The sequence below is a fragment of the Lonchura striata genome, chromosome 8, assembly GCF_050655825.1.
Source record: "Lonchura striata isolate lonStrDom1 chromosome 8, ASM5065582v1, whole genome shotgun sequence".
NCBI classification, from domain to species: Eukaryota; Metazoa; Chordata; class Aves; order Passeriformes; family Estrildidae; genus Lonchura; species Lonchura striata.
The window spans coordinates 2,998,870-3,013,764 of record NC_140710.1 but is presented as its reverse complement, the minus strand read 5'-3'; the positions used below and the strand labels follow the sequence as shown (position 1 = coordinate 3,013,764).

Genomic DNA, 14,895 nt, shown 5'->3' with positions numbered 1-14,895 from the left:
CCAAACATATGGTGCTAAATGAGATATTTTTTTTAAATTGCAAAAAAATTGACATTCCTGGCAGTCTCAAGGATAATGTGACATGGCTGTGATAAATTTAGAAGAATGGGACATATTTTGGCTTGTTCTTGGAAACCTTTTTCTTGCATGCCGACTGTATTTCTTCTTTTATTAACCCATTCAAAGAATGTTTGAATTTTGCTGCTAGAGCACCATGCTAGCGCAACATAAAATGTGAATGATGCTAATTGCTTTGCACTGCCTAACTTTCTGTCATACCCTCCCCTCTTAAAGGACAAAACATGCTTTGGAAATGAGCTGGCAAGCTCATTTTCTTCTTTCTTCTGGTCAATATTAAGTGATGTAATTAAGCTCCTGTTTGCATATTCTTCTGAACTAGGAAGCAGCCATTTTTTTCTTGAGATCTGATGGATGTGATCACTCAAAATAAAATGTGTCATTACAAACACCAAACAAAACAAAAACATGGTATAGTTGGACTGTTCCAAACCAATACATTTCAAAATACCCAGGAAAAAAAAATAAATAAATGAACCAAACTTGTGATAATAATGGCAATCAGAACGATAACAAACAAATAGAGCAAAAGTAGCAACCAATTATCAGCGCTTCAGTTTGTTTTTCTACTCAATTTCCCTGCATAGGGTTACATTAAAATCTCTATTTTCACATGAAAGTCTCTGCCTCAACCTTAGAAAACCCATCCCCATATGAACATGACACTGCTCAGCATTGCCACACTCAAGGTCATTCATCAGCTCCTTTGTAGCTCCTCAAATTCCAGTGTTTGGACACAATCACACAAACTTGCTGCAGCTTTTAACCATTTTCCACTCCCTCTGCCCCTTCTCCCTGCTGTGATTTAGAGATGAGTCCTGCAGGGTATTTTTTGTAACACAGGGGTAAAAGAAAAGCTGTTTCATTTGTTTAGAAGCTTTATTATCTTTGCCCTGAAGAGGGTTTGTAGCCAGGGAAAGCAGGGAGCTCCTGAGCCACAGAGTTGAGATCTCATTCCTGACCTCTGTCACCTGCCCAGGGCTCAGGTAACTCATGTCCCACCTGGGTCCCTGCTCATGGGCTGTACAACCTTGCTCTTGAAGCAGCTCCCATGCTGGAAAATTTTAGTGAGCCTCCCCTGTGCATAAAAGTCTCTTGGACTGTCCATAATATTTTGTACTTAGCACTGGGGTTGACACTCCTTTGGTGTTTCCCTCCCCAGTTCTTCCATCATAGGGAAATCTGGGTCAGCAGCACCATTAATTCCTTTGAGTGTCCTTGCCCTGAATATGGACATGCCATGACTAAGTTACATCCCACTGGAGCAGAAATTCAGCAGGCTGCACTGCAATATTTCATTGAAACACCTCAGTTCAATCTCCTTTTCTCTCTTCCCCTGAAACTGAACTAATTTTTGCTTTTGTTCCTGCTCCAAAGTCCCTAAGAACACATTAAAAACAACAACAAAAAAAAAAAACCACCTCAACTCAATATTTTTCTTGCATCATAGTCAGTTCTAAGCTTTGATTTTTCAAATGTTAAGTCTGTAACCTTTCCTAAAAGCCACCATAACAGCAAACCCTGTAGCAAAGAAGTTTTGAAGCAGAAAGCTGCAAGTACCACACTGGAACTCAAACCATTCCCTCACTTTATTTAACTTACAGAAATATAAACTCCAAAGCCTCACTGAAACCATTAAGGCCCAGCAGTGCAGAGTATAAAGTACAAGAAGGCTCCTGCATATTGCCATCAACATCCCAGGGCTATAAAACTAGTCTTATTAAATATAAAGTTAATAATATAGTCCAGAGATAATCTTGTCCAGGCCTCTCTCTTTACTTTTTTAACAATTAAATGCTATAAAATGCAGAGTTGGAAATTAAATTAAATGACTTTGCTAGTGGAAAGTTCAACTTGCACATTACATGATGTTTTGCTTTTCCACTTGAAATCCCCACCTTTGTTTTGCTATATCGCTACAGATATGCAGAATGCCCAGTGGGCTGTATATACCGGAAATCTTGAGTTTTCAGGATGCATTCTGATAATCAGAATACCCAGATGCATCTAGAACTGCAAAAATATAGGCTAGTACAGACAAACATGCATACTTTTAATAAGTATATTCTGTAAAATTATTCCATCCAAGCATCTACATACACAGAAAAGGCTTGGGTTTTAAAAGCCCGCTGCGATGTGTTCATTCCCTGAATTTTATTGATGCCATAGCTATGTTATAGCATCAACAGGAGTTATTCTCACCCTGTATACCAAACAAGTCAGATGAGTACCACAACATTTCTGCCTGTCCACGGCAGAGGTTTCACCCAGTGCCAACTTAACTCTGATTTTCACTGGGAGCCTTTGATGCGGTTCAAGGGCATTGTAACAGCTCCAGAATAATTCCAGTGCAGTTTCTAATATCAAGACATAAATACCATTCAGCCTTTAAAAAAATAAAATTGAAAGCGAAAGAGAACCACATAAACTTATAACTTTCAAATACCTTTGAAGTCAAGAGAGTGAGGGGAGGAAGAGTTTGAACTCAGAGAACTCCATTCTCTGGTTGTGCCTTGAGTCGTGCGGCACATTTAGAAGATCCATTTGCAATAATCTACTAAACCAAGGAGTGAAAGACAGAACTCATAAAAAACCTGTAAAAATCCAAATGCTCCAGCTATTACAGATTTCTAAAAATAAAGCAGAGTAGGTTTCAGTAGCAATAATAAGCTGCATCTTGTCTGTATTTCAGCTTTATAAGAAAAATATGGCTGCCTTTTAGTACTCATGGCTCTGAGCAAACCATGGCTGCTTCTGCCTTGACAAAAACAAACCCCACAAATAAAAGTGAGCTTTCAGCTTGCTGTTGCGCTGCGTTTCATTTGTCCTTTAAGTGTGTCTAGCTGCTTCTGCACCCCCTTTCACAATGCATAGGCTGTCGTTCCATGACCTAGCATTATTAAATTGCACTTATCAATCATTCTTGCCAGGAATGCCATCGCCAACTACATTAAAGAAGTCAGAGAAGTCTGGTTTCAGCAGTCCCTCGCCTTCGCAGACCTCCTCCCTTGGAACGGCTTTCACACAGCACCATCGACCTGTCATTACAGGACCCAGAGGTGAGGCCCTTCCCGAGAGCCCCCAGGCACCCCAGGGTGGCCACGGCGCCCGCGGCCGCGCCGGCGCCGCTCCACGGAAAGCCATCGCCCAGCGAGGGGCTGCGCCCGAGCCGTCACACCCTGCAGGTTTAGGTGTCCAGAGGCTGGTTCTCGTAGGCTGGGCTGCTTTTGGGAAAGCTCCTGATGAGCACCCAAGGTGGAAACGTTGGTTTCTGGGGCCTTGGGGTTTTGTTGGAAGAGGGTGGGGAAAGGGACAGGATGTGTTGCAGGGAAGTGTCTTCTGCTTGTGGCCATCCATCACGTTGACTCGGTCCAACTGCTCGAGACAGGGACCCATCCATCACTTCTGACCTACGCCTGTCTTCCAGCTCTGTGGATTTCCTTCTGCCAGTCATTTATTCTTGTGCTGCTGGTGTCAGTGTGCCTTGTTAGGGGACTCCTTTGAAGTTGGTTCCTGCAACACTTTGGCTGGTTTCCTTCTCAGAACTCTTCTGACTGACTTTCCGAGTAGAAGAGATGTCCTCTGGGTCTAGATGTGCTTATACATTTTTGTTAGAAAGATGCATTTGCATTTAGCCTAGAAAACTAAATGCAATACGGAATTCACGTTTGAAAAGGAACTCACTTGGGCGTAGAAGAGACACAAATGAATGAATCCTCTTACAAACCTCTTTGGAAGATATAAAAATAGGAATGAATGGTTGTGACACGTTTCTTTCTGCTATGAAATTTTGCCTCATTTAGAGAAGATTATTAAGGAATTGATCGAATGGTGAAGCATAAAAACGCATATTAGCAATTCATCCTAGAAATTATTTGGAAATGTCTGTTTGGCATCAGTGTGGTTTTACTGAGGGCAGCATAAACCAGGAGGAGCCTCTTTGTCTGCACATCCAGGTGATGTGGTGAGAAATGGTGGAGCTGCACAAAGTTGAAGCAAGGTCAGACTTGCACTTCAGGAGGTTTTGTGCTTTGTTAAATCTGCTTATTGTAGTTTGAGTTGTTGTGGTTAATCCATAAAAATTATTCATTACCCTTAGACATGGACCTAGATCCTCAGAAGAAATTTAGGCATCTAAGCTCTATAGAGATTTCCCTTGAAATTTGGATCCGAGCTGTCTGGCAAATATGCCCTCTTTTAAAAGCCTGGATAATTGGTGATACAAGTATGACTAATATGAAGCTTCCATTAACATTCTATTCAGTGCACATCAGCTGACTCCCAATTCCTGTCTTTTAGAAGTTCAGCCTTTTAGATTTCAGTTGTTGATTGATTAGTTAATAGGCCTTTCTTTATTTAGCTGTGTTTTACCTCACACTAATTTTTTAAGATCATTGACTGCCTTTGTCTGCCCCTGTTTAGACCCTCTGTGCTTTGGATTCTTGTGTGGTTGAGAGAGGAAATGTCTCAGTGGTGAGGCCTTGTTTAAATCTCATCTACAGTCTTGTTTTCACAAGACTTTTTCTGTGCACTGAGGGATTTCCATTGGCTACGTGAGAAGAACATTCAGTGGGAGCCAGAAAAGCAAATAGAATTATTACAGTCCCACATTTTGTTTGTTTGGAAGGAGATGTTCTTTACTAACTCCACAAAGAAGCAACACAGCTTTTAAATCATCAGGGTTCCTAAAAAGTTAACCAAAACTGTTCTTCTGCAGCATCATTTAGAAGCATCTTCTTTTTCATACTCGTTCACAAAGTCTCACTGACTTCCAGGAAGAAAATCCCTCTGAATCCATCCATGGTTTCTTTAAGTGCCATCATCCTGAAAAAAATCTTGTCCCAGACTTCATTCTTTGTTCTTCTGGGACATTCCTCCTCAGTATTCTTCTTCCACAGCACACTGGCTGTGTTTATTTCCCTGCTGCAACAATCATTCTGTTAGTAAAGGGTGATCTACTGAGATGGATTATTTTCTGCAAATCCAGCTTTGTTCTTTATCCCATCGCCTCCGGCGTACTTTAGGGACAGTAAGCAGAAGAGAGAAGCTTTTCAGGTATCAGAAGTGGCAACATAAAGAGTATAATGCTGTCATATAAGAGGATATAATTGAGAGATTCACTTCCACCAGTAGTTACTGGGAGTTGTGCCTCTGCAGAGATGATGGTACAGCACACACAGGCTAAATTCCCTCTGGACACAGGTGCATTATGTAAATGGTCAGGGGCAGGTCATTCCGAGGGGTCTTTGGAAAACAAAGAGCAGGATTTAATCTCCATTCTGCAGAGATTTTGGAGGAAGGGGAGTTGTGAGTAAGTAGGTCACCATCGGAGTAAGCTCCTCAGCCAACACGACAATCACAAGGAGGTTCCATCTCCTTCTCATGTTCGTATGTGCAAGTTTATCACTTGGATGTGTGTATGAGATGCATTTGTAAAGCATGATCAAAATAGACAGCAGAGAAGAAGCTGTAGACTATTCATGGCAGGTGTTGTCATTGACAACCAGTGATTTATAACTTCTCGGGAATGTTCCCAAATCTTTCACACGCTTCCAAACATCCCTTGGAATACACTGCACGTCTGATGCTGGGGCGTCCCAGGATACTGAATGCCCTTCCCTGTGGTCCCCACAATGAGTCATTTTGGAAACAAACCTTCCTTGGAGGAGGAGTAAGATCCTTAAGAGGATTTCCTAGCTCTGAGGTGCTCCACCCAACGAACCCGTTGGAAAACCTCTGCTCTCATGGAATTGCCTGGATGTGCTGTGCTGTGGAAGGCTGTGCACTCCTTCCTGTCTGCACTGGTGCTGCTGCCAGTGCCCGGCCCAGCTGGGCAGTAGCCAGGAGAGAGGATCTGAGCTGGCTGACCAGCAGACCAGATGTGCAGCGAGTGCTGGCGCAGGGATGCCAATGCTTCAGTGACTCCTCAGTACTTCCAACAGATGGTGGCAAGATCCAAGTTTCTTTGGTGATAAGCTAGCAAAGTGATTCATGGAGCCTCACTTGATGATGGCAGTTTTTTGGGCATGACTCTATGAATGCACCATATGTCTTCTCTGGACCAGCATGGTTAGGATTCAGTGTCTGGCAGATGGTAAATTGATCACCTATAGGGTGGCTTTAGCATCACTATCAGTTTTAGAATTTATTTCAAAGCCTTGAAAATTCAAGCAGCCAGATCTCTCTCCTACTCAGGCATACTTTTGTTACCTGCAAATGAGATTATCTGCTGGTCAGCACAGCTCACCAGAGCACTCCAGCATGGCAAAGCCACCGTGGGTTGCTGGCATCTCACAAAGCTTCCCAAACCACTTGAACTCTTCACCAGGCAGTGAAGGATTTAAATACTATGGGTGACAGCGGTATTTACATAAATGGTTTTAGGCTTCCATGTATTGCTACTTACACTCTGGTGACTTTATAACTGGAGCTGGCTGAAACATTAAATTGACCACGATCTTGTAAAGCCAGGATGTACAGCAGCCTGTGCTGCAGAGCATTCAAGCATTCCCACGGAATATGACAGTGTGGATCCTGCAAGCCAAAAAATAAAGGAAGAAAAGGCAAGGAAATTAAAAAAAAAAACAAAAACAATGAGATGGTGTGTTAGGGAGATAAATGAAGGAGAAACACAATTACAAGAAGCAAGAAATACAGCACGAAGGCAAGAACCCAAGGAAGGGGGTGTGTGAGAAGAAGGGATGAAAGTCAACGAGTGGACTGGTTTCCATTATATTAATTTCCTCCATAATTACCACTGCCACTTAGACTTTTATCAGGACAAGGCCTGCCAGGGAAACGCTGCAGCACAGTACTCTCTGTTCATGCCAAAGTGGCAAAACCCTTATGTCACATATCTGGAAAGATACTGTGTCCTTCTCTATCAGAATCCTGCACTGGGTCACCAAAGTCCTGGTGCCTGCTCGCTGTCCTGTCAGCCAGCTCCAAGTGAATCAAAGTGATGGTTCCTGGTGCACATTGTACAAAGACATTTTGTAATGTCCTGTTCTGTATGGTCTCTCTGGCTGCTTCTTGGTGCTGGCAGCTGGCACAGTGCTATAACCTTCACATCCCCCCGAATTTTGACAAAAACAATGGGTGCAGCTTGACACACAGAGTGATGCCAGAGAGCCAGGAGAGTCACACCACAAGGCTGAGGAATCCCTAAAGAGCACCACGCTGACCATCAGAGGAGTTTGCATGATCCAGTTTGCAATGTCAGGGCAGCTGACTGAGCAAGGGAATATTTTGGTTTTCTGCACTCACTTTGGAGCAAGCTGGTGCTGAAGGAAAAGCAGTTTCCCAACAGATGGCCTCAAGGTCGGGCTTTAGCCATGACACAATCCCCAAACTGCCACCTCCTGCTGCAGCCCGGGCACGGAGGGCAGAGAGGGAGACCTGCAAAGGGTTAAAGCTCCAGCTAAACAAAAGTCAGAGACCGTGTAATTAAAACTCTACCTTTGTTGTATTGTCAAGAGTTAGCCTGTGACATAGGAAATATTTAAAGGAGCAGGCTGTTCAGCTAATTTGTGTGTGAGTGAGCTGCTTAGACAGTCCTACCCTAAATTAACTGTAAGACCACCCACCGAGCTCGCCTCATAAAGGGCCACGATTGCTCAGCTTCCTTCTGTATAACCGTTCAATAATTACTAGATAAATGCATAACTAAAACCTCTATTACACTAATAATTTGTACTGAGATAGATGTGTGGGACACCATGCTGGGTTAATTTGTCATCCCTGCAGCAAACTTCTAAAGAGGGCTCTTTTGCAGAGGAGTTGTGTTAATATGTTGCTCCAGTGAGGACATGTTAGAGCAACAAGATGACTTGGTCGCTTAATCTCCTAAAGAGGCAAAATGCCTGGAGGGGAAGTGCCAGAAAGAAGAAAGGGGGGTGATTAACACAGTGGACCCAGATTTAAACTCATCCTGACAAAAGGAGCTGATCTAACTGAGCAAAAGAATGGGGGAAAAAAAAAAAAAAAAAAAAAAGGGGAGTGTTAAAAATACTGATAGGATTTCATGCATCCCTAAAAAAAATAATATAAAAATAAAGTGCTGCAGGAACAAAGTATTTTGCCCATGCTTTTCCTGACGCTGCGTTTGGTTCTTTTGCTCTCTTTGATGTATCCGTGGAGTTAAACTATATGCTTTAAACAGTGCAGTGAACTATAATATTTTTATCTCTGCTTTATGCTAAATTCTTCTAGCTTCAGACACACACAAAAAGCACATTATTGCTTTAAATATGGAGCCCATGTTTAAGCATCAGAGCTCTGGATTTTCAACCTCCTCTATTGACAGAACCATAAATCATGTTAAAGTTAAGTGAATTACTGTAGCGTGGAACTATAGCTTTAACAATGTTTATGTAGTATCAGCTTACCATCTACAGAATGAAAGGGAGGAAAAACACTGATATTAGAAATGGGAATGTGGAGTCCTATTAACTTAACAGCAATATATCACTCCAAAGTCACAGATTCCATTACCATGCCCTTTTTAGTATCAAAGCAGAATTATATCATCACACACATAAAGGTTGTAGTTTTTAAGAGAATTTACATTTCTATTGTAAACTTATCAACTGCATTTCATTATAAGAAAGACATGATATATTCTCCTAGCAGTAGTTTTTATCTTATGATGAGAATATATGAGAATGCATCATGTGTATTAAAAGTAATAATAATATGCAGAAGTTGACAGCACTTGATGTGAGGCAGGAATTCTACAAATATGTTAAATTAGGGTCTTTTTGACCTCTAGCTGTAGTCTGGGAAGGAGGGAGTACTTTCTATAGGTCTGATTTTTATTTCTGTCCCAATGTAATGAATTCTATAGTATTCTGGTCTCCCAAAGGCAGTAGAATTCTGTCATGTTTTAAAACATTCTGCTCAAAAATAGCTAACTTAACTGGCCCCCTGCCCATGCCAGAATCTGGAACCAGTGCTCAGTTCAGCTCTACAGGTTTTCAAAAGCAGCCTGTAATACTCAGCAGCCCAGAGTACACCAATAAACCCTGAGCTCAGACACAGCCCTCAGCATATTTTCCTTTTGCTGGGAGCTCCGTGGGCCTTGGCAAAATGTCCTCCTGCCTCCCACTTGCTACTGCAAAATTTCTTGCAGGAAGAGTGTTTCTGAACAAAGGGTCTGGGTGCCTTGTACCCCTCAGAGCAGCAGAAAAGGGCTGAGAGCCAGCCCTGATCTGGAGATACCGTGGCTCTGCTCTTCTCAGCAGTGCTTGGCTGCGCAGCTGCTCTTCACTTCTGGAGCTGAGAGACAGCCAGCCTGCAGTCCAGCCCATCTTTTTGAACTTCATGGACAGGAACAGATCCTCCAGCCATCCTACCTAGGGTGTCTCACTGTCTCTTGCATTGGTCAGCTGTTTCTCTTATATTTGAAATCTTTCATCTGTGTTCGTCTACAGAATGTGGGAACGAGTGATACCTAAATTTTACCAAAGCTCAGAGGGTAAAGCCTATTTTTGTTCTCCTGCTCCATGATTTCCCAGCCTTGACACTGCAAATGGGAATGGGAGATGGGATCAGTTTGCATTTAGCTCATCCTTGGACCTGACAAACATGTTACTGAACAGCCCCTTTGCACCATTATGGGACTTAGCAAATACCTGTTTTCCAGGGATGTGAATTCCCTTCCAAGGGCTCATCCTAGGACTGCTCAGTCCTACCCTCAGCAGCTCAGTATTTAAGTAGAGGTAGGTTTTGCCAACCTGACTGAGCAATTCCTCTACTTTTATCACCCTAAAGTCTGTTCCTAATGGGCAGTAAGAAAAATGGGGAGTTTCAGAAACCTTTGAAAGTGTTACAGGGAAGCAGCTCCCATTGAAATTCAAAAGCAGTTAATGAATTCTCTCAGGATCTCTGCAAATCCCAACCCGAGTTTCTTAAGTATTTTTTTTTCTTGTTTGGGTAACTGCTTTCATCACCAAAATCTGTGAGCTTAAAGCTATTGTTTTAGGCTTCCATTCTTTACCTCTTGTATTGTATTATACACAGAAGTGTAAGTTCCTTTCAACAAATTTGGATTATTGCCAGATCTCCTTATTAAAAAGTCACTCTTCATATTTCCGATAAACACAGCTGTTTCATGGTGTTTGAAAGCATTTCACATCAGCCAGCATGGTGGCTTAGCCAATTAGTCCTCTAATATGGTCAATTTTGAGAATAAGTACCTTTGGGGTACAAAGGGTGGGATCCATCTCGCATAATTTGAACTGGCATCACTGGAATGGCAGGAGAAAGTTTGCAGCACTCAGGGAGTTAAAGCAACTTAGAAGCCTGACGTGGAAGTTGCTAGCAGAACAAACTGTTCTCTAACATTTCCAGGGAAATGACTTTTCAGAAAATACTTTCTTAATTGTAATGAAGCCAATTATAATGGCCTCAAAAACAAGCAGATAAAAAACGATCCCGTTTCATTATGGTTCTAACGTTACTATTTCTAGGAAGGCTGATCAATGTTTAATGAAGTATTAGTAAACTTAATTATCACTTTATAGAGGAGGTATCTGAGCACTGTGCCCTGATGCAGCTGATGGATCAGCCCGTGTGCCTGTGAAGGAGCAGTGGTTGTGATTCCCAGCACTTCTCCCTGGAACAGTCTGGGGTGATAACACCTTTTCCTGAGCAACACCAAACGACCTTTTCAAAGACTTCAAACGACTTCAGGAAGAAAGAAATTCCATCCAGTGGTGTGGACTTGAAGGGAATGGCAGGGCTTTTTTTGGAAGAGGAGATGGAAGGTGGATAGATCAATATGTGCCCCCATATGTTGGGCTGTGCTGGTGTAAAACCTGTCTGAGCACTGTTGGTGTCCCTTCACCATGTCAGCGAGCGCTCCCCAGGACCAAGGATCCCAGGGCTCTTTATTAGGAGCTGCTCCTTTGTTCCAGGATCCCAAATATCTGAAGAAAACTGTGACCTGTTTCAAATTAACTGATCCTTTATTGTCTCATCACTCACTCAGACACAATTCACAATTTTGGCTCTTCTTCAGAGCCTGGCCCATGTGCAGCACTCACCTAATCAATGGGTGCAGCTTATTTTATTGGTTACTAACTTGGTTATTGGCTACTACAAATCAAGAAGGGGAAAGGCAAGACAGAGCTGCATAATCAGAAGTTTGAATTCAGCATTCTGAAAAATCCTGTGACTTCTGTGCTGCACAGCACCACGAGCTCATAAAACACTGAGGAATCCAGTGTAGCACGCAACAGCTGTACTGCATAATTACTTGGCCCAATAGCAGCAGTTTTAAAATACTGGTATATCTGTTGCAGGCCACCATACATTACCATCTCATTTTCAATAAAAAGGCTGGGATGTTTCAGACCAGCTTCAATGGAATTAGAATCATGTGTGCTTTGAAATATTTATGCTTGCCTTGAGATGGAAGGATAACTCCTGCCTCCAACCCCTACACAAAATAACAGATTTCATAACGCCAGAGAGTCCAACTCCTCCATACCTATAGCAGGTAGAAATGAAGTTCTGATCTTGAGTACACATATTTTCATAGATTGTAGAAGTCATATTTTATGTCATTTACTGAGGTCAATAATAAAATATAAATGTCACAGGCTGAAAGACGCCAGGAGAAATATGGTTTGGCAGGATGGAGCTGCTTAGGGATACATAAATAATAAGTCAATAAGTAAATAAATAATAGACAAAGACCTATTTTATCTTCCATTTGAAGATCTCAAAGAATTTACAATCTCTGAGCCTTGTAATATCCCATCAGAAGTAATAAGAGCCTCTTCTCTTACACGGGGTAATTTCCATCACTGCAGGTGTGGGTTTAGGAATTAAAGACTTTATCATTTTTATTAAGTCTGAAAATCATGACTGAAAGGGCCCTTGGCCTTTTTAGAGGCAAACAGGGATAATAATGACCTGCTTCATTACCCCTTGTGCTTTCACTGATTAAAAATGCTTGTGAGGGCCCCTATATTTGGAAACACGGTTGTGTTCTGCGCTCAGAACTTGTTGGAGTGGCCAGTTTTGCATTCTCCAGAGTTGCTGACCACAACACAGCTATCAGAGTAATGGTCTGTGTCTGGGCCAGCAGATTTTAGACTTTAACATTTAATTCCCTCTCTCTAGCATCAGGCAGGCACATTTGTAATGTTGATCAGTTTAATAGTAGTGGCTTTTCTCCTCTTATCAAAGAGCCCTTTCTTTTGGCACTTGAGAAATTTGCTATTTCCTAGTCAGAGACTGCAAAAACAAACCTTTGGAGATCCTTAATGCACTCGTTACTCCTTATGCTAAGAAGAAAATGACCCCTCCACATCAGTGGATGGCACAGGCTGAGGAATGATGCCAATTTTCTTGTTTCCCTCCCCCAGTCCTTCCCAGATCAGCAGGGAGCCCTTGGAGATGGGCTGAGGAGTTGGCCAAGGCTCTGAAGAGGAGCCACTTTCTCCTTGCAGCACTTTGCTGGGCTGAATTATTGTTGGTCATTTCTGCATTTGTTTTGCTTCTCTCTCTCTTTGGGCGGGTCACTGGCACACATTCTCCACTTTCTTTTCTACCCTGACACGCTGAGGAGGTCAGGACAGCAGAAAAAGGCTTGCTCCTTACATGCTACTGAGTATTTCTTTCATCTTTCTTACAGAAAATCAAATTATTAAATGAAGAGCCATACTTTGGAAAAGCTAAATACAATGTTGTCTCAGGCCTAGCTTTGAACTCCCACATGTTCCCTGGATAAAATCCTTTATTCCTTCTTGTCTGAGATATATGTCAATCTCCTTTTCACTCAGCAGACAAACAGAAATGAGTTTGTTCATAAAGGACAGTGCAATTGCATAACAATTTCAAGTTGTATTAAAAAAGCTGATACTAAAAGGAAATACTCTTTTTATATTTCAGAAATTCCAATTTATTCCTTACTTAATTAGATGTTTGTCAGATAAATGTCCATTTCTCACTTTTATCTTCATCCTTCATATTCCATCTGGCACACAAGGAAAAGGGGAACTACAAAAGCAGATACAAAGAAAGGGAGGCAGACAGAAATACTGTAGACTAATAAAAATTTTGTTGCAGTCATCAAAATGCTGGCTGGGATCTACCCGACTGAAGGTGTGTGGGTAGAATGGAGGTGTCAACCTCAGAGCAGCACCAGTCAAAGCCAGGGGATTATTTTGGGGTGAGGTGGCTCCTTGGGCACTGTTGAGTTCTCTGTCCATTGTCATAATTGTCTCCATGTGGTCACTCACAGTTACAGAAAGGAATCCCCCTTTAGCTTTGATGTTTCTCTTTTCATTGGGAATATTTTCAACAGAATTAAAGGGAGCAGAATTGTGGGGTTTACGTGGACACAGGGGAGCTTTTCACAGCATGGGCAAAGGTTTCACATCCATCCCATCCCAGCACCCCTGGCATGAGTGCAGCTCTTTTTGGTGGTGGTGTCAGAGCAATAATTCCTATCCTGTGGTGGAAAAGGACGTGTATAGAAGGGCTGCCCAGACAACCCTTAATGAAAGTTTACAGGAAAACGTAGTAGTTTCTTTGCTGCTATTTCTGAGTTCACGTTTTATCCACATCCTCAGGCTCTTGAGTTTGCTAATGGTTTAATAATGCTAAAGAAAAAAAAAATTATTAATAAAGTGTCATATTATTAAACTGGCAATGAACAAGAGTAATAAGCAGATTTTAGCTTTTATTTAACTGAAGGTTTTTCATAACATTCATCATGAAATGAATGTTTGCTCATTTGTGTTTGATTTTAGTTAACTTTCCTGCATCTCTCCAATTTTTCCAAAAGTGCCAAAGGCTTTATTTTTTTCCCTCTTGTATATTTAAATTACTTCCAAGCCAACACCTGAGTTTCTGTAGGATTTCCCCTCCCTTGCATAGCCTTTATCTAATTGGTCATATGCAATGTATGAGCTCAATCTCTGCACATGGACACCCTGAAAGACTCCTAGGGCGCAATGATGACTGTTTGGTGAGAAATACACAATGATTTACAGATGAGCTTGTGTGCAACCAGATTAATTGGTCATTCTGAAGGAAGAGCAAATCCTCATTTTAAAGGGAGAATTCATGGCACTGTAAGTGGCAGCAGTTGCTGCCTTGTGGTGACAGCTAACAATGGGAAGCACTGCTGGGTAACAAGAGTCCAACACAATATATTTTGAAGGCCAAGGAACTGGGCAAAGGTGTCACATAATGTAGGAGAGCAAAAGGCTCTGGAGCTGCACTTGTAGTTCTGCTGAAATCAGAGGGTAAAATCGGTCATTGCCAATGGGCTCGTGCACATCACACCTCTGCACCTTCTCTGGAGTACATTTTCCAGCTGGCTTGTTGGCCCCATAAATTCACCAAATTAAACTTCATCCCTGAGAGCGAGCTGGGGGCTTGCTGAAGATTTGAGCCCAGCGTTATTCAGGAGAAATGTAAATGCAATTTTCCAAACCATCTCGACACTTAGTGCATGTTCATTAAACGAAAACACGTTACTTAAAATAAATGTTCCTGAAGTGAGATGGAAAAAAAAAACCAACAACAAGAAACGTTAGACTGTTTTTAAATTATCGACCGTTTATACTACAATGTAAAATGGATTGGTATGTGCAAATCCAAGTTACATGAAATGTCAATTAAATCAACCCTAATCTCCCAAATACATTTTTTTATTGCCTGATTGATGAGGGCTGCTCTTAAGGTGATGAATAGTTTTCACTCTCACAAAGGATTGCTGATTCCTTGCTATGTGTCCACTAAAAACACAGAAAATCCTTCAAAATGTCTGGCTCCTTTTGCTTCCAGGATCTAGATGAA

The 14,895-nt window shown here is 41.9% G+C and overlaps 1 protein-coding gene across 19 annotated transcripts in view; it reads left to right on the top strand.

The window, feature by feature from the left end:
• NFIA (nuclear factor I A) overlaps window positions 1-14,895 on the top strand; it is a 350,043-nt gene that overhangs the window by 294,280 nt on the left and 40,868 nt on the right. For 14 of the 19 annotated variants that reach the window (XM_021542535.4, XM_021542504.4, XM_021542512.4 and 11 more), the window contains one exon: window positions 3,009-3,137. The exons of the other annotated variants lie outside the window; for them this stretch is intronic. In XM_021542535.4, coding sequence (XP_021398210.1) covers window positions 3,009-3,137 — 129 coding nt within the window. The remainder of the gene's footprint in view (window positions 1-3,008; window positions 3,138-14,895) is intronic. 19 annotated transcript variants of the gene reach the window in all.